At 65.7% G+C, this 18,337-nt stretch overlaps 1 protein-coding gene across 3 annotated transcripts in view; it reads right to left on the reverse strand.

Annotated features, from left to right (window-relative positions):
• The window catches only part of PIEZO1 (piezo type mechanosensitive ion channel component 1 (Er blood group)), a 53,106-nt gene that overhangs the window by 7,533 nt on the left and 27,236 nt on the right, over positions 1-18,337 (reverse strand). The window contains exons 1-29 of one of the 3 annotated variants that reach the window (XM_077133272.1): positions 16,986-17,333; positions 15,534-15,656; positions 15,214-15,256; positions 14,981-15,110; positions 12,585-12,750; positions 12,274-12,487; positions 11,944-12,115; positions 11,621-11,728; positions 11,453-11,546; positions 10,991-11,091; positions 10,639-10,899; positions 9,940-10,051; positions 9,668-9,852; positions 9,437-9,585; positions 9,188-9,370; positions 8,730-8,836; positions 8,384-8,544; positions 8,100-8,276; positions 7,660-7,785; positions 7,381-7,581; positions 6,602-6,806; positions 2,256-2,360; positions 1,784-1,937; positions 1,315-1,558; positions 1,131-1,227; positions 878-1,049; positions 717-806; positions 576-643; positions 174-245 (exon numbers count right to left, since the gene is read on the reverse strand). In XM_077133272.1, coding sequence (XP_076989387.1) covers positions 174-245; positions 576-643; positions 717-806; positions 878-1,049; positions 1,131-1,227; positions 1,315-1,558; positions 1,784-1,937; positions 2,256-2,360; positions 6,602-6,806; positions 7,381-7,581; positions 7,660-7,785; positions 8,100-8,276; positions 8,384-8,544; positions 8,730-8,836; positions 9,188-9,370; positions 9,437-9,585; positions 9,668-9,852; positions 9,940-10,051; positions 10,639-10,899; positions 10,991-11,091; positions 11,453-11,546; positions 11,621-11,728; positions 11,944-12,115; positions 12,274-12,487; positions 12,585-12,750; positions 14,981-15,110; positions 15,214-15,256; positions 15,534-15,656; positions 16,986-17,166 — 4,201 coding nt within the window. In that variant the 5' untranslated portion in view covers positions 17,167-17,333. Of the gene's footprint in view, positions 1-173; positions 246-575; positions 644-716; positions 807-877; positions 1,050-1,130; positions 1,228-1,314; positions 1,559-1,783; positions 1,938-2,255; positions 2,361-6,601; positions 6,807-7,380; positions 7,582-7,659; positions 7,786-8,099; positions 8,277-8,383; positions 8,545-8,729; positions 8,837-9,187; positions 9,371-9,436; positions 9,586-9,667; positions 9,853-9,939; positions 10,052-10,638; positions 10,900-10,990; positions 11,092-11,452; positions 11,547-11,620; positions 11,729-11,943; positions 12,116-12,273; positions 12,488-12,584; positions 12,751-14,980; positions 15,111-15,213; positions 15,257-15,533; positions 15,657-16,985; positions 17,334-18,337 lie in introns of those variants that run through there. The other 2 variants (XM_077133273.1, XM_077133274.1) reach the window with 2 other exon arrangements.

Here is an 18,337-nt window from a genome sequence, read left to right on the forward strand (position 1 = left end):
CGCTCAGGGTGAAGTGGAGGGGCACAGGCTCCTTGTGGGTTAAACGGGACACCCCTTGGCAGCGGGACCGAGCAGATCCCTGGGGCACCATGTGAATGAGAGCCGAGAGTCCAGTGGCCAGGTGCAGGCAAAGGAGGGGGCGGGCGAGGGCGAGGCAGGCTGCGGGGCAGTACCTGTGGCGTGGTCCAGCCAGGGCCGCCACCATTGTGTCCGTGGCGGGGAGGTGTCCCCTGGACTGCCAGGGCCTGTGGGAGGCGCAGGACAGGCGGGCGTGAGGCAGCAACGAGGCAGGGGCAGGGTGGGGGCCGGGGCAGCTGCGCACCATGGCAGGCAGACACAGCGCCAGTGGCGACAGAGGGGCCCCCAGGGGCTCAGAGCCCTGGCTGGGCAGGACAACGCACACATAAGGGGACAGTCGGGGCTGATGGCGTGGCGAGAGGCAGCTGCGTGGCACAGGAGGGCAGGCCTAGCCCCATGGGTGACCCGTGCATGGACGGGCAGGTGTGGGCGCAGCTGGGCACTAGAAGCCCTTCCTGGCCTTGGGCTCAGGGCTCAGTGGGCCCGACAGCTCTCACCTGGCTCCTGGCCGCGGCCTGCCCGGCTCTGCCGGTGCTTCTCCTGCTTGGCCCGGATGCGCTCCATCCTGGAGGTGGGGGGTGGGTGTGAGCTGGGCTGGCCGCCCCCTGCCCAGGCTGCCCAGCCCCGGGGGCACCTACTGTCTCTTCAGCTGGGCCAGGGACTTCTCCTCTGCCTGGCGGTGGGAGGCGATGCTCTTGAGGATGGCTGCGTTGTGGAGGGCAAAGCCCCTGCAGGGGGGACGGGGGTGGGTGAGCGCCTGGGGCTGTGGGGGCTGCCCGCCCCCGGGGTGGGGCCGCACCTGGAGGCCTGCAGCGCCGTGGCGCGGAGGTCTGCCCTGACGTGCAGGAAGTAGCGGCTGAGGAAGACGCGGCGCTGCAGCAGCAGGAAGAAGAAGCAGATGCTGTCCCAGAGCACGCCGGCCTCCTCCACGGGCAGCAGGCAGTCCCGGTCCTTGCTCCTCATCTCCTGGGCTGTGGTGGGCGCCGGCCTGGTCAGTGCCCGCTCACCCGCAGCCCCCAGGCCCGCTCGCCCGCTGGCCCAGCTGCACTCACGGTCGTAGTAGCCCTTCACGGTGCACACGAGGCTGAAGAGCTGGACGACCCAGCAGAAGCTGCTCTGCATCTGCTCCACGAAGACGCAGGACAGGAGCTGGGGGCAGGTGGAGCGTCAGCACTGGGGGTGCGGGGCAGGGCGGGGCGTGGGGGATGCTGGGGGGGGCGCGGCGGGGCGGCCCACCGAGAGCATGTTCTTGGAGATGATGACGGTGACGTTGTAGAGGACCAGGCAGTCCCACAGCAGGAGGCGGGCGCGTGTGCCCTTCTGCAGAAGCGCGGTGCCAAACAGCAGCAGGTAGAAGCAGGCCAGCAGGTAGCCCAGGCCAAAGACGCTGATCCGCGTGGCGCCCGCCACGAACACCACGACCAGCACCAGCCAGAAGAGGTAGCGGAAGACGGCTACCTTCAGCATGTCGAGGTAGGACCTGTGCCGGGGCTGGGTGAGCGCCGGCCGAGGCCCCAGGGCCCTTGAGGGCGGGGCCGGGCAGGGCTGGGCAGGGAGGGGCAGGGATGGATAGGGCCGGGCAGGGAGGGGCAAGGTGGCAGGGCCGGGCAGGGCCAGGCAGGGAGGGGCAGGGATGGACAGGGCCGGGCAGGGCCAGGCAGGGGCTGCGGGGACAGTCAGGACGGGCAGGGCCGGGCGGGCGCACCTGCAGTGGATGAAGTTGGGCACGGGGTTGGGCTCTCCACGCAGCGACTCCAGGTGGTCGGTGTTGGCGCCGGCCACGCGCTGCCACTCCTCCGTGCGCTCGGCCGAGAACACCTGCCACTGCTGGGAGGCTCCCAGCAGCAGGAGGAAGTCACCTGCGGGCACGGGAGGGGCAGAGGCCGTGCCATAGGGCTGGGGCATGTGGGGACATACATGTCTGCCCCCGAGAACACTGGGGCACGTGTCGGCCCCAGGGTGTGTGTGTGCACATGTGTCATGGGTGTGCACACACCCTTGTCAGCATGAGCTCTGTCTACAGCAAGCCTGTGTTCCTGGACGTGCCTGTAAGAAGGGGGGCGGCCCGAGCACGGACGCTCACCCGGTCGGGAAGCCTCCCCTGCCCACCCACTGTCCACACCTGCGTGCAGAGCCTCAGGGCTTGGCTAGGGGTCTGGCGGGGGCGAGGCACTCACTGATGAGGTTGGTGGAATTGGGGGCTCTGAAGAAGTCGGGCAGGTACAGCCACTTGATGAGTGCGGAGTTCATGGGCACGGCCTGGCTCCAGCGCCACGGGTAGTCTGCGGGCAAAGGGGCGCCTGAGTGGGGCGGGGCTCTTTCCCGGCTACTGAACCAAGAGCACCCCCAGCAGCCACGTCCCTTCCCGACAGCCCCTGTGGTGGGACCTCGCACTGCAGGAACCTGGGCTGGGGGTCACTGGGTGCCTGGACGAGGAAGCCATGGGTTAATCGCGGCTATTGGGCTGCGGGGTGGAAAGCGGTCCATCGGGACAAAAGCCACAGGAGCTCCTTGCTTCCACCTTGGCTCTAAGAGGGCAGGAAGAGGGCTGCTCACTCCCTAGCAACAAGGAAAAGCCAAGAACTCTATAAAATTCTAACTTGAGTTGAACCCATTGGGAAGCTCAGGTCACAACCAACTGGCCTGAAATCTAAGGAAAGACACACACCTCCCAGGACAGACAGGCCATAAGCCCGGGCCACTGAGTGAAATGGGAGGAAACTGGGCACAGCAACCTATAAACCCACAGTAATGACCGCCCAGCCGGAGTGGTCCCAGCAACGCAAGGCTGGCCGAGCACCAGAAAGAGCCTGTGTGCCGTCACACCCATAGCAGAGAGGAGAGCCAGGCAAGCCGCTCGTGGCCACAGAGGAGGCAGCTCGCTGCACCCCCAGCCGGATGGCGAAACTCCACACTTCACTCCCGAGCCTGGGAACAAGGCAAGAGCACCTGTTCTCACCAGGCACCTCCGGCACAGAGGGCAAGTGCTGCTGGCACAGAGAGGCAAGCAAAGGATACAAGCCACCACGTCAGAAAGAAGAAATGAGCCGTTTTGACCTGCAGGTGACACGAGGGTCTATGTAAAAAATCCAAAAGGATCCACAAAAAGCCACGAGTATTAACCAGTGAGTTAAGCTGCAGGACGCTGGGTCAACTTGCAGCGATCAAATGTATTCCATCTCCTAGCATCCAACAAGAGGAACTGAGGTTTTTCAATCATACCACTTACACAGCAGTAGGAACTAGGAGGCACTTCATTTTGGAGACATAAATCTAACAAAATATGCACAAGATTTCTACTGGAAACTACAAAAATGATTAAGTAAATCAAAACACTAAATAAATAGAAAAATATACTGTGTTCATAATCAGAAGACTTGATATGCTTAAGCTGCTCATTCTACCCTGAAAAGGGCCAGATAATAGATATTTGTCTGTCCCAATGACTCTGGGTCCTACGACACGGTATAAGCGCAGCCTCAGACGATGCGGAAATGAGCGAGTGCAGCCGGGTTCCAGTAAAGCTTTATTTATAAAAGCAGGTGGTGGGCTGGATTGGCTAACCCCTGACCTACAGATTCATTCCAAATCCTGGCAGGATTTTTTCGTAGAATTTGAAAAGCTGATTCCAAATTTTACATGGAAAGGCAAAGGGCCTAGAAGAGCTGAAACAATTTAGAAAGAGAAGGGGATGCAGGAGGAGTCCCATGGCCTGGCCTGGCAACCGACTGTAAAAACTCTGCAGACGGTGCTGGAGAGACTCGCAGCAGACCAGCAGATGCAGCCGCATGGCCCTTCGGTCCCGCAGAGAATGGATTTTACAACTGAAGGTCTGCAGGCAAAAAATAAACTTCCGCCTACGCCACCCACAAAACACAAAAACTAACTCAAAATGGATCATAAACTTATACATAAAGCTATAACGTTCCTAGAGGAACACGTCGAAGAAAATCTTTGATTTTAGGCCAAGATTTCTGAGATATGATACCAAAAAAAAAATGTAATAAAGTAGACTATCTAAGACTTAGAAACTTCTGCTCTGCGAAAGATACTGTTAAGAAAATGGAAGAACACGCCACACGCTAGGAGGGAATGTTTGCAAAACATGTGTCTGATAAAAGGCCTGTACTCAGAATATCTGAAGAACTCTGAAGACTTCTGGTGGGAACAGACACTTACTCAGCCACTCCGGAAAATGGTTTGGCAGTTTCTTTAAAAATGAAACCCCACCTCCACGTGCCCCCACAAAAGCCAGCAGAGCCATGTTCAGGGCAGCTTTATTTGTGGGACTTCCAAACCAGACGCTACGCCCAAAGCACGGACCCTCCTCGGCAAGGAAAAGAAAACGACTGCTGATCCACCCGGCAAAATGCACGAGTCCTGACTGCACTCTGCCAAGTGAGAGGAGCCAGACCCGGAGGGCCACGCATCTCATGGGTCCATTTCTGAGACACTCTGGAAAAGGCCGAACTATCGACAGCTCAGTGGACGCCAGCTGCGCAGCAGGAGGGGCTTGGGCGAAGGGGCGTGTGTGAGGAGACGCAGCGGCGCAGCTACTAGAAACTCTGTGCATTCGTCAAAACCCACAGATCATGATGCCCCTGAGCACAGATTTTACTGTGTTGAAAACCAACAACCGATGTCAGGGAACCAGGACGGAACACTAACTGTGACGGCGGAACCCAGCGGGGCGCAAATGGGGTGCAGCCTCACGGGAGGGGCTGACCCGAGGCATAGCGGGAGTTGGTGCTCTGCCATGGCAGAGGCCGGCACAAGCGCCGGCCTGGTTCACCAGGTGACGAGCGGCAACCCCCAGGAGCCCTGAGCCTGGCCCAGGCTTGGGCCTCTACCTCCGGCCTCCAAGAAATGGAGCCAGGGCTCGTTGGAGCAGCAGTGTCTGCAGAACCAGGCCCGGGAAAGCATCCTGTGGGACCAGAGAGTAAAGTGGTGAAAACAGCAGGGGAATGCCAAAAGGGTACAGCAGTTACCTGGAATGAACCCAGTGGCCAAAACCAGGATGGTTTAGCCACAAGGCAAAGTAGCAATGTCGCAACACAACCTAAAAGTAAAATAAATACCCCTGAGCCCACTATAACATAAATAAACAACTGAATAAATAAATCTATGGGTGAAAGGGTAAAATTCTTTCTCATGGGAAAATTCCAAGTAATAAACATAAGGGCAACAGACAGTCAAATTGTTAATTGCTACCAGCAAGATCCACCAATGGATACTAAAATCAGTGAAGGGGATTTTAAGACTGCAGGAGAAAGTTTACTTGCAGCGTTACCGCCTCTCCCCCACGGTAGATGCTGCATCGTTTCAGAGAGAACAGTGACTTCGCAGTGGAAACCCAGCACACCGCCTCTAGCCACGCAGCCAAGGGAGGTGGCGTCACACGCGCCAGGGTGCAGGACTGGGACGAGGCGGGGAGGGAGGAGGCCACATCCTGTTCTCGCCCAAGACACAGCCTCTTCTAGCGAGAACACACCAAACAAGCCCAGACCCGGGGGCAGTCGACAAAGAAACAGATCCGGGCTCCTCCAAAGTACCAAGGACGCGAAAGGCCGGGGCGGCCGCCCAGTGGCCACGGCCAGAAGAGATGCTGCTCCGGGGCTGTGGTGGGAGGTGGGAAATCCCGCTCAGCCGGTCGTTTGGTAACAGGGTTACCAAAGTAACAGGGTCGCTCCGAGCCCTCCTCCTAGCGTGGTCAGCACACAGGGCTCTGGAGGGGCGCTCGGGGGACTGGGCAAGGGGGTTTATTTGGAAACTGTTATTTTTGCAACACTTCTGAAGGCAAAAAGCTAAAAGGCAAACAGGAAGGGGACGCCTCGCAGGGCCACAGAGCAGCGTGGGTGAGTCCCCAGTGTGTGCCGCTGAGCAAAGGGCCCAGAGGCCTGTACCCGAGCCCCTCTGCGGGACGCCCTGGAAGGGACGGGGGCTCCTGGCCAGAGGCCACAGGGGGCAAAGGGGCCAGGCCGGTTGTCCATGTCCCTGCGGCTGCAGCAGTCACCTGCCCCCATGCCCGTCAGAGCTCAGGCAGCGCTCAGGGCCCTCTGTGTGAGTCTCACTGCAGCGAGCCCGACTAGAAGGGACGGGCACAGCAAGGGCACCATGCAGACCCTGATCAGGAAGACGAGCGACAGAACGGACGGAGACACGTTTAGAAAGGAAGAAATCCACGAATCACACTGGCGACAAAGACACCGCAAAGCGGAGGTGGGAGAGAAGAAGGGAAGCTTTTCCTTAGGCACAGACCAGGTCACGCGTGAAGGAGTGACGGGCGGGAAACCTCCGTTTCGTGACCCCACAGCGAGGCCAGTGCAGGTGAGGTCAGAGCATGCCAACACAGGGCACCAGGCCGACCACGCGAGACCCTCCGTCTATGGGGCCCCCCGACCCGCGGCGGCGAGAGCGAGGAGGCTGCAGGCGTGCAGCGCTGGGGCTGCAGGGTGGTCGCGCCTGCTGCCCCACTCGCCGGCACGCGGGTGGCGGAGGTGGGCGGTCCCGGGGCGGGGCTCACCGAGGCACAGGGCGGGTGGGACGCCCAGGCACAGCAAGTACTGGTAGAGCAGGAAGAGAGCCAGGAACAGGCAGTAGTTGGGCCAAAGGCGGGCAATGGCCGCGCGGCGCCGGCGGGTGAGGGCGGCCACGAGCCAGCAGCCATGCAGGATGACCATGAAGTTCATGCGTTGTCCTATCACGTTTACCGCCAGCAGGAAGCAGATCTGTGTGGGGAGGGGGTGCAGGCGTGGGGGAAGCTCCCGGCATGGTGCACCCGGCTCAGGGCACCCTGAGACGCAGCATGTGTGGGGGAGGCTCAGAGCTCCCACGGAGTAGAGTTTACAGGCCAGGCCGGGGCTACCCTCCTGCCTCCGAGACAGATGGGACAGTGGACAAGCTTCCGTCACGCAGAGCCCCATCCCCTGCCTCGGTCCAGGCCCTTCTCACCTGACCCCACTGTGGCCTCTCAGCTGTCCCCTCCCCTTGTGGCATAGGCCCCTGTGCAAGCTCAGAGCTGACCCAGCCCAGGAGGGCTCAGCCTCAGGCCACTGCCTGCTGCCTCCTGGTGGCAGCATACTGGGGATGTGGGTGAGCAGACTGTCAGAACAGGGCCTAGTGGGGTCCTGAAGGTCCATCTGGGGGTACCCTTTGAAGCCTTTTGCTGTCCCCACCCCTCACTGCCCTAAGGCAGGGCTTCTGGCTCATGCGGGACCCACAGGTGGCAGATGCCCAGGGGATATTCCACAGGGGCCCAGCCCTGCTGGGAGGAGGATGGAGAGGCTTGACCCCCGGCCTCACCTCCAGCCCGAATTTGTAGAAGAAGAAGTTGACGAAGTACTTGAGGCAGCTCAGTAGGCCGCAGTCCAGGTGCTGGCGGGTGCCGGCAGCGCACACGGCCTGGGCGGGCAGCGGGGCTGGCTGGCACCAGCGGCGGTAGTGCTCCTGGCGTCGGTACACAATGGCCTCGAACACCAGCAGCAGCAGGATCTGCAGGTGGTTCTGGGGCGGGGGGGAGGCAGGGCGTCAGCGGGCCCCCCTCCTGCCCATCCGCCTGCCCGCCCACAGCCCCTCACTCACCTGGATGTAGCCCAGGTTTGGGAAACCCTTCCGCACCCCGAACCAGTTGGCAGGGTCCACGGGCCCCCGGTAGAGCAGGGACTGGCTGACCTCTGCCCCCTGCAGGTTGGTGCTGTTGAGGAAGGGCTGGTGGACAGAGGGCACGTCAGCACCGACCCCGGCCCGTGACCCATCCCAGGCCACCCGCCGAGGACATGGGAGGACTGTCGCAGGCACCTCCTTAATGGGGCGAGGCCTTTGGAGAAAGTGGGGGACCCCGAACACCTCTGCCCCCCACCAAGCCACGGCTTGGGGTGCCTGCCCTCTCGGCCCCATCCTAAGCCATGACCCGCATCTGTCAGGGGTCAGAGCAGCCGGACGCCACCCTGGACAGGGGTGGTCCCTTCACCGGTTAGACACCTCCTCCAGGGAGTGCCCCGGCTCCCCAGGGGCAGCCCTACCTTGGTGCAGTTGCTGGAGTACTCCTGGGGGCGGACGACCTTGAGCTGGTAGAGCATCTTGCACACGATGATGACGCAGGTCCAGACGGTGGCCAGGCTGGAGGCCATGGGCCGGAAGCGGGAGTAGGGCAGCGCAAAGGCCCACAGCACCACGAGCAGGAAGTTCATGGCCGACACCTGAGGGGCGGCAGGGCTGACCTGAGGCAGGGCAGAGGTGGCCACCATCCCCCGGGCCCCGTGGCGGCCCCGGCCTGGGCGAGATGCACGCCACGTGGTGCCCTCACCTCCTTCAGGGCCACCCAGACAGTGTAGAGGGCGACGAGCTTGAGGACGTGCAGCTCGAGCAGGCGCCGCACGAACACCTGCACGCACATGGCCACGTCCGAGAAGCTGGCAGCCAGGTCCAGCAGCCGCTCGGCCACCAGGCCCCACTTGCTGGTCGAGGCTGTGAGGGGGGGAGGGGAAGTGAGGAAGCCCCCAGGCCCCATGGGGAGGGTTCTATGTTGGGAAGCAGCTGGGGGCCCCGGGCGCAGGTTGGGGGGGATGGGGGGGGCCCCGGGCACAGGTGGGGGGCCTCGGGTACGGCTAGGGATCTCAGGGGCAGGTGGACCTGGCTCCTGTCTGACTCACCTTCGAGGCCCTGCTCAGCCTCGTGGGGGTCTGCTGTGCTCAGCCGTGGGGTCCCGGGGTCCTCATCCTGCTGCAGCAGCAGGGAGGCCTCGCTCGCTGTGTCCTGCCTGGGACAGAGCCCAAACCTGTCGCTTCCCGGGACAAGGACCACCCCACCTTCACCCCCAGGGGAGGGTCCTGGGGTGCCCAGCAGGGTGTCTGCTTCTGCTGTGACCCCCAGGCCAGCCACAGAGCTGGCTGCAGTGGCAGGGACCTGCCCCGCCCTGGCCCCTGAATCCCACATGCCTCCCGCCCTGTGGATCCTGGAAAACAGCCAAGACCTCAGGTGTCTCAGCATTGCTGGGCAGTAGCCAGCGCCCCCCGAAATCCCACTGCTGCCTTCCTCTGCTTCCTAGTGCCTGCTTTGGGGGGCGAGGCCCCAGGCGGCTGCACTCCCTGAGGGCAGGGGCAGGGCGCACCTGTGAGCCCAGCCAGGAGGCCGGGGGCCGGGCGCCGGCCCGAGCTCCAGGTCAGTGAGCCGCATGAAGGGCCGGTGGAAGTAGTGCAGCTGCAGGATGCAGGCGAGCAGGAAGAAACCGGGCACCAGGATGCTGGAGAAGAGCTCGGTGACGCTGAACTGCTCCAGGCCCAGGTCGGCCAGCCTGCGAGGACGCACGTGTCAGGGCCCCGCCGGGTCCCCACCCCCCCCCCCCCCCGCGGCCACTCACTGCTCGTCCGTGAGGCCGGTGAGATTGCGCCAGTAGGCGGGGAAGTCCTGAAACTGGAAGGTGTAGACGGCCACGAGCACCAGCATGGTGTAGGCTACCACCAGCCACCAGAAGGCCTTGAGCAGCCGGCGCCACAGGCTGTAGTAGACCTGCGGGCGGGACAGTGCTCGGCCCGGGCCCCTGCAGCCGCCGCCCGCCCCCGCGCCCGCCCTGCCCCCGCGCCCCTGGCACCTGGAAGAGGGTCAGGCAGAGCAGGAAGAGGAACATGTAGACGATCTTGTAGACGACGAGGCGGCCGGCGAAGCTGACCACGATGAACATGCCGGCGCACACGTAGATCCAGTATTTGGGGTAGACGCCGGCGACCAGCTGCCCCAGGCCCCGGAACAGCGCTTGTGCCTGCGTCTGCACGGGCTCTGCGGGCGACCGGGAGGCGGCGCTGGCTCCTGGGACCCCCGGCCGCCACGCCCCCCTCTGCACCCCGCGCTGCTCACCCTGCTCACCTGCCTCGGCTACAGGGACCCCCGCCCGCGCTGCAGGGGTCTGCGCCCGTCTGAGCAGCTTCTCCTCGACAAACTGGCGCAGTAGCAGCCAGAAGGTGAGCGTGCACAGCAGCTGGAAACGGGGGCGCTCAGGGCAGGGCTGCTGCCGGCCCACCCCGGCACGCCGACGGGCACAAATGCACGCATGTGCACATTCACACCCAGCCCTGACCGGCTCACCCTTTCACCCGCACACATCCACACGTGCATACACGCACAGGCTCACACACGCACAGGAGCAGGTGTTCACGCGCGCACACACACTTGCACACACATGGGCCTGCATGTGTACACTCACCCAGCAGGCGCCTGGGCTACAGCGGTCACACGCGCAGGCTCACGCACACACACAGAATCAGGTAATCAGGTGTTCACACACACACACACGTGCATGCACGCCTGGCAGGCTTACACGGGCACCACTCGGCCCGGGCCTGTCACACCCAGCACATGCAGGTGACACCTGTGGAACTGCAAGGCGACACGTGGTCACCTTGTTGTTCACTCAGCAAACTCGTGTCAGGGGCCATGCGGAGCGGCCCTGCTGGCCTAGGGGCCCCAGTGGCCAGGCCTGACCCAGCCGGGCTCACTCAGCGGGAGACGGACAGAGGACGTGACAGCGTCACTCAGCCTGTCCACGGCGGGCGGCAGTGCACTCACCATGGCGCCCAGGTCCAGGCAGGGGTAGCGGGTGTGTTCCAGCCCCAGCTGGCGCAGGCCGACGGGGCCCAGGTGGGTGGGCAGCTCGGGGCGCAGCTCCATGGCCCAGATGTAGCGCAGGACGCACAGCGCCAGCCCGTACAGCAGGATGAAGGGCGCGCAGAGCATGGCGAGCTGGCGGCGGCTGCGTGCCACCCAGATCAGGCAGGCCCAGAGCAGCAGCACGAAGGTCAGCCAGCTGTGGTAGGTGATGCTCCAGATCTGCGGGCGGGCTGCAGTCAGCACCCGGCCAGGGATGCGGCACCCTCGGGAGCGCAGGCAGGGTCCCACCCAGGGACGGCCGGCGGCTCACCATCATGGCAGTGAGGGCGCACACGTAGCTCTGGTCCATGATGTAGCGGCCGAGACCATGCAGGGGAGATGCCGCTGTAGGCTCAGCCGGCAGCTGTCGCCCTATCCGGGAAGGGCAGGGGTCATGTCAGGGAGCCAGGGGGCCCCCTGAGCGGAAGCGGGGACCGAACATCAGGCACAGCTGTTGGGGACACTTAGGGACCCCCATTCTGGGCTGGGAAGGTTGGGACAGGTCCTGGGCTTGCTGTGTGGCCCCAGGCACCCCCTTGCCCTCTCTGGACCTCCAGGACAGGTGGACACGGTGAGCCCAGTGCTCCTCGGCTCTACAGATGCACCAGCCCCCAGGACTCAGCTCCCTGAGGCCTCCACCTCCAACCCGTAGGAGGTGGTCGTGTGCCTACGGGGTGGTGGGACCGAGGGGACCAGCTAGGGGCAGTGCATGGAGGTCCACCCCTCCACTCACGGGGGTGCTGTCGGGCGGGGCTCTGGCCGGTCAGGTCATGCACAATGCAGTTTTCAGCCTCGGTTCCGGGCCCGGTGGAGGTGGGCACCCCGCGCTGGAGAAAATGCCGAGGGTGAGAGGAGCCGAGAGCCAGCAGGCTGCAGGCCCCCTGCTTGGCCAGCTTCTCACCTGGGCCTCCTCCCCATTCATGGCAGCCCCGTCCTGGCACTGCGGCCACTCATCCACCTCGGTCAGCTCCACCTCCTGCTCCTCGTCTTCGCTGACCGTGCCCTGCCCCTGGGGAGACTCGGGCTGTGAGTCTCCCTTGGGACCTTCGATCTGAAGGGGCAGGAAGGCCCCTGGAAACCCACCGCAGCTGCCTGGGCGGCCCCCGAGAGGGTGGGCAGTGGAGGTGGGAGCACCGCTCTCTGGGGCCCAGGGGCAGCCATGCAGGCAGAGCGGGCTGGCGTGGCGGTGGCCGGGGCGCTGCCCTCAGGCCCACGGGGGCTCACCTGGCCGCGGCGGCGGTGACTGCGCACTTTGAGCAGCGTGGTCACGCTGTAGTAGAGCAGCAGCAGGACGCCAGGGCTCACGTACACCGGCCAGTCGTGCCCGGTATTGAGGACCAGCATGTGCGGGTGGGAGCAGTTGGTGGGGCCCACGAAGTCCTTGAGGCCAAACACCCTGAGAGCGGCTGGAGCGTCACCCCCGGCACCCAGACCCGGGCAGGCGGGGCGGGGCGGGGCAGGGGGCAGGGGGGCGGGGAGCAGGGGGTGGGGGGAGGCGCAGGGGGAGCGTGGTGGGGCGGGGCACAGTGTGAGGGGCGGCCCGTCCAGTCCCACCTGGCCCAGATGCCGGAGGGGGGGAACAGGTCCTGGGCAAAAGGCGTCTGGTAGCAGTAGAGGCAGACGAGGTGGCCGGCACCGAAGCAGCCCACCATGACGCAGAGTACGCCAAAGCCCACGGGGCCGGTGGGGAGGTGGCAGGCCCACCAGGTGCCCACAGACAGGAAGGCCAGCAGGTAGACGCCAGACAAGGCCGAGGGGTGTGCGATGCCTGGGGGCGGGGGAGGGTGGTGAGGTACGTGGCCAGAGGCGGGAGGCAGGCTGCGGCCTGTACAGTGGCCCGGGGTCCCAACCCAGCCCCAGGCTACCTGCCAGTGCAAGCAGTGTCACGGCCAGCGTGCGGCCTGCAGCCACCAGCAGCCAGTGGGCAGTGACCCAGAACCGGGCGGACAGCCGTGATTTCCGTGTGGGTGCCGGCTCAGGGGTGCCCCGCAGCCCCACTGGGTGGTCGGTGTCTGCTCCCCCCTGTTCGTCCTGCCAAGGCCACGGGAAAGGTAGAGGTCAGGCACCAAGGGGGGAACACTGGAGGTCCAGCTCGGCTCAGACCCGCTTCCAGCGCCCCACGTCACCTGCCCCTGCGCCTCGCTCAGGCCGGGTGCCTGGGGCACCTGGGGGCCTCCCCCACCTGACACCAGCTGGCCCATGGAGGCTGCCCGCGGGCTCTTGTAGAACACGCCGCTGGCCCGGTGCCATCTGCCCATCGGGACCCGGAGGCCTCGAGGGCGGGGCAGACCCCAGGGACTTCCATGTCTCCGGACCACCTGGCTGCTGCGCTCACCAGGGAGGGCGGTGATGCCTCCCCCCACAAGGCCCTGTGCGGCTGGGGGAGCGCTTTGCACTATTGTCCCTGGACCCCGGGGATTGAACAGACGGTGTGTGAGGGAAGAACTGGTTCAGAGAGGGTGGTGGGTGCGCCGGTCACCCAGAGGGTGAGGCAGGGCAGAGTCCACTCCCCGCACTGCCCATGCTTGGAGAGTGAGGGGACGCAGCCAGGGGCACGGCCTCCTGGGCCGTCCTGGCCAGCTCTTCTCGGAGGGACCCTCCTCCGGCCTCTCCCCAGGAGGGGCGGCTGTGGCTGGTGGCTGGTGGGGGGTGGACACCCCATAGGGCCGCTTCCTGGCCCCCCTGAAAGTTTCCCGGACACAGGGAAAATCCGGGTGTGGTGGAAAGAGCATGGGCTGTGGCGTCAGTGCCCTGGGCTCTGACCCAGCTTGGCCACTAAGCCGTACCCACCCACCCGCCCCTGGCAGGGCCCAGCTGTTGAGGCATCGTGGGTGTCCGGCTGAGACGTGGGCCCCAGGGCCCCACATGGCCTCAGCGGCTGGAAGAGAGGGTGCCGGCGTGGAGAAGTGAGCACGCAGGGATGTGGGCCGGGGGGCCTGCGGAGGGGTCAGCCCACCATAGCCCAGGCCATCGGAGCAGGCGGGGCCCCAGGAGACTCTTGCTGAGGCCACACAGTGGGGGTGGGGGGCAGTGTGATGCGGGGTCATGACCCAAGGGGCTTTACGCCTCCCAGCCCCGGCGGGGAAGTCCTGGGCGCTGCCCGGAGAGGGGGCTTGGGGATGGGAAGCAGCTGTTTTCCCACAGCCTGGCCCGGCCCTGGGACATCGAGAAGCCAGTGAAGCACGGAGTCCGGAGTGGACAGAGCAGCTGCTGTGGCGGGGGGGGGGGGGGGGGAAGGGGGGCGCCATAGCCCGTCTCTGTCCCGTGGCCAGGTGGCACGCACACCTGCCCCCGTGACTACAAGGGCCGGGCAGGTGCCGGTGTGGCTGGGCACCGCCTCCTTGCCGGGATGGGACAAAAACTGAAGTCCGACTGCACCGCTGCCCCTGGGCTCGGGTTCTCTGGAGAACACTGGGGTTTGGAGTGACCAGGGCCCCAGCCCCAGCCCCGCAGTGCCCCAGAGTCCAGCCCCGTCCCTGCAGGGAGCTCCTGGGCTGGCAAGGAGCACAGCCCCTCCCTGGTAGGCTCCAGGAGCCCCTGGCTCAACTAGGGAGAAGTGCAGAGGCCCTGGGCATGGAGGAGGCGGCCAGTCGGGTGGGGGCAGCGGGGCATCAGAGCCTGGGCAGGGGAAGGAGGGCTGGCCCTGGCCTGGTCAGTGCCCCAGCTGGGTGTACCCCCAGCTCTGGCACAAGCCCCACAGATGCCTGGAGGAGCCACTGCTCCTCCATGCCCTCGTTTCAGCCTCTAAGTCGAGGTGCCGAGGAGGGGCCAGTCATGGGCTGCAACCCCCCCCCTCCACCTACTGTGTGGCTTTGGGGAACACCCCCAACCTGCTAGCTTCTCTGGAGGCACAGGCTCCAAGTTCCGGCAGGTGTCAGCTGCCCGACAAATGGCCCCCAGGCATGGGGCGAACCAGAGGGGCTGAGTCTCGTGGCCCAGGCCCTATTAGGCAGAGGCCAAGATGGGGGGAGGGGGCCAGGAGCCTTGGTTGAGCCCTGCTGGGCCCTAGCGCTACATGCTGAAGGCTTTGCCATGCCCTGCATAGGTGCCCGGGTCCCCAGTCTGGGGATAGTGGGGACACCTCTAATGGGCAGGTCCTCAGACCCCAGGGCTGTGGGGAGGCTGCAAACCTCCACCTGAGATGGGGCTTGTAGAGGGGCTTAGAAAGGGGAGGCACGAGGGGACAGGGGGCTGCTTAGCTCCCTAGGGCCATGGTGCCGGGTGTCCTTGTGCCCCCCATGTGCCTGCCTGTGCCCCTCACCAGCTCCTGGGTCCGCTGGGGCTCCCGGGGTCGGCGCCCGCAGAGGCCGAGGCAGACGGATGCGACCAGCAGGACAACGAGGTCCGGGGCCACCAGCCGGATGACAGTGGGGATGTCCTCCAGGTCCAGCCTGCAGGGAGCCAGGGAGACTGCGCGTCCACATGGGGCCTCCAGGACCCAGCCTGGCCCTCCCTCGCCCCGCTCTGGCCGGAAAACCCAGGGAGGGCTCTTACCTGGTGACCCCCACGTGCCGGGAAAGGGTCTCCCAGGGGCTGCCTGCAGAGGAAAGGCAGAGGGGCCGGGTTGGGAGGGAGGTGGACCCCCACACTGAGCCCCGGGGGCCCGGCACCCAGCCCAGCCGAGGAACCCGAGGGCGAGGCCGACAGGGAGGCCACTGGGGAGAGCAGGGGCTGGAGCGCACACGGGCTCGGGGACAAAGGCTGCGCCGAGGCCCGAGGCCTGGGCCGTGTGGACGGACAGAACCCAGGGCCTGGGGCAGGGCTGCGCCCCCCTGGCGCCCCCAGGTTTAGCCCTCCCCGCCCTCAGGACTCACAGCCTGGCCTCAGGCGCTGGTCCAGGCCGGGCACGGTGTGCAGGCATAGCTGGAGGACGAGGTGGGCCAGCAGGAAGAGGAGACTGAGGTCCAGCAGAGCTCGGAGCAGGCGGCCGGCGTGACCTGCGGGAGGGCAGGCAGGGCTGGGCTGGGCGGCGGAGGGGCCCCACCCTGGGCCTCCCCAGCCACGGGCAGCCTCAGCACCCACCCACTGCCCCCGCCTTGATCCTTTCCTTGCTGGGCCAGCAGGAGCCGGGGTCCCTGCAGGGAGGGAAAGGGCCCCTGGGCTCGGGGAGCCCCTCAGGTGTGTGCATTTGTTTAGAAATGCCTGGGCCTCCCAGCCCGGCCCTGGGCAGTGGAGAACAGACACAGAGGCAGAAAAGAAAGTCCCGGCAGCATCCCCCGCCGACCCTGTGGCACCCAGGACACAGGCAGGGCTCGGCCCTGGGGGGGCAGCCAGCATAGTGGCTGGAGGGAGGGCTCACCCTGCCCGCTGCCCTGGCAGAATGGGGAGGGTGGCCCCTGCTGGTGGGGCGCAGGGCTCAGGGGTCCTCAGATCGCTTGGGCTCGCGGCCTAGGCGCCTGCACACTGGCCCTCCCACACAGGGTGACAGAGGGACACACTCAAGTCCACAGGGTCCCACCTGGGGCCACTGCGCCTACTGGACAGACTCTGCCTCGGGGGCAGAGCAGCCTGTGTCCAGGTGGGCCGAGGGATGCTTACGGGCTCTGGACAAGTGCCTGCCTGTCCCTTGGGGCCCCTGCAGTCTCTGAGGACATGCTGGGGAGGCCCTGGCTGGCGGGGGAGGCCGGGCAGTCAGCCCCGTGACCCTGCGGCCCTTCTCCATGCAGCCCGGCCTCGACTTGACCTCCAGGAGGTTGCCAGGCAAGGACGGGGAGAGCTTCTCCACTCCTGCGTCCCGGGTGCAGCTGCCCTCTGCAGCGCGAAGCCGAGCCCAGCCCATCCGGCCACACAGGTGACTGGAGAATGCTCAGTGCAGGCCTCTTGCCCGGAGCAGGGGCAAGCCTGGTCTGGGAGGCCGTCTGTGCTCAGGCCCCTGGAGTGCCCTCCTCGGTGCGGCCTGGTGGACGACATGCAGCAGCCACCTTTGGCCTGTCCAGGGTCACAGCGAGGCCGGGATGCCATTTGCGCGTTCACACACACACACCTGTACCCTGGGGCTGGCCACAGAGCACCCACCATGTGCACCACAGGCCCCCCTCTGGTTTCTGGGGTCCCTCCTGGTCTGCCACCGCCTGCCCCTGCCCTGCAGTGTGGCTGGCGAGCGTGGGTGGGCATGCTGGGCAGGGAGGCCCTGGCTGGCCACCAGCTCGGAGCCCCACCTAGGACAGGGGAGAGGGGGTGCTTCTGGGGCCAGCGGGGCGAAGGTGGCTCTGCGGCTGCCCCCCAACCTCTGGGGTTCACCCCAAAGAGGGCCCGGGTGGTCCTGCCCAGCTTTGGCCACACAGAGGGTCCGTGAGCCCCCAGGGGAGCAGGCTGGAGGTCGGGAAGGCGGTCACCCGGCCCAGGCCGCTCAGTTGACGGGGACGTGGCGCCCAGGCTGAGGCTGAAGGCTGGCCCCACCCCCAGGGGCCGCCCCCACAGCCATCTGGGGTGTTGCCGTTTCCCCATTTTTCTTCTGCTTTCTCCTGCCCACTTCCCAGTTTGCTTCTTGGGTGGGTCTATGACGGTGCCTGCAGGGGGGCCGCAGGGCTTGGAGCCAGGCTCTGGGTGGGGGTCCCATCTGCTGCTCGGGCAGGGCTGGGGAGATCTCGAGAGGCGGAGGGTCTGCAAGGGGTCGTGGGGGCGGCGAGGCAGCCTGGGCACAGTGCGAGACCCCCGCCCCGCCTCCAGGCCTCAGCCACGGAACCCCCGCCCCCCAGGCTTCCTTCGAGGCTCCGCGATGGCCCAGCTCACACGCCCTGGACACCTGGCCTGGGGAGCACAGAGGCCCAGCTCAGGGCTCCAAGACAGCATGGCGCGGCCCCACAGCCGAGACCAAGCGCGTCCTCAGGGCCCACAGCCCCTGCCTGGGGGAGGGTTGTCCCGGGTCCGCCCAGACTGCCTCTGCGTGGGTGGAGGGAGCACCAGGGGTGGTCCTGTCCACTCCCCGCTGCTCATGTCCTAAGGCAGGGACTCTACCTCTGGGGGTGGGCAGAGGGGCTCCAGGAAAGGGACCCCCCCACCCAGAGCAGTTCAGAGACCCTTTGGGGGTGGGAGCAGCAGGGGGTGGGCTGGGGGTTCTCCGCAGGAGCAAGGAGAAGTGACAGCATCACCCGGGGCACCCCCCACCTGTGGCCTCGGCCGCAGCCCCGTCCCTGGAGGTCCTGCTCAGGACCCTGGGCAGAGCTGTGGCCCTCGCTGTGGGCAGGCGGCACCCCACCTGGAGAGAGGAGACCTCAAGCCACCCTCCTGCGAACCGCGGAGCCCTCAACCCAGAGCTGCAGATAGGCAGCGCTGCCCCCCAGAGACAGGGACGGAAGAGGCGGACAGGAGCGAGCCCTGGCACCTGTCCAGGGTCAAACCTCACTGATCCACTGGCAAAGGGACCACGGCCGTTGTCAGAGGTGCTGGCGGCCGCCCTGCTGCTACCCCCCCACTCTGGGCCCTGGGCCTCTCTGAGCTGCGCGTCACGTCCGTGCATTTAGGAGATGGAGCTGACCTTGGAGGAGCTGGCAGCCAGAGGGCCCTGCTGTCTCCTGTCCCCGCCTCTCTGTCCCCACTGCCCCCCATCCCCACTGCCCCTGAGCACGCAGTCCTGCCCTGGCTGCCCTCCCACAAAGTCTGCTTCAGCCTGGGCCTG

This window comes from Tamandua tetradactyla, chromosome 16 (genome assembly GCF_023851605.1).
Source record: "Tamandua tetradactyla isolate mTamTet1 chromosome 16, mTamTet1.pri, whole genome shotgun sequence".
Lineage (NCBI taxonomy): Eukaryota > Metazoa > Chordata > Mammalia > Pilosa > Myrmecophagidae > Tamandua > Tamandua tetradactyla.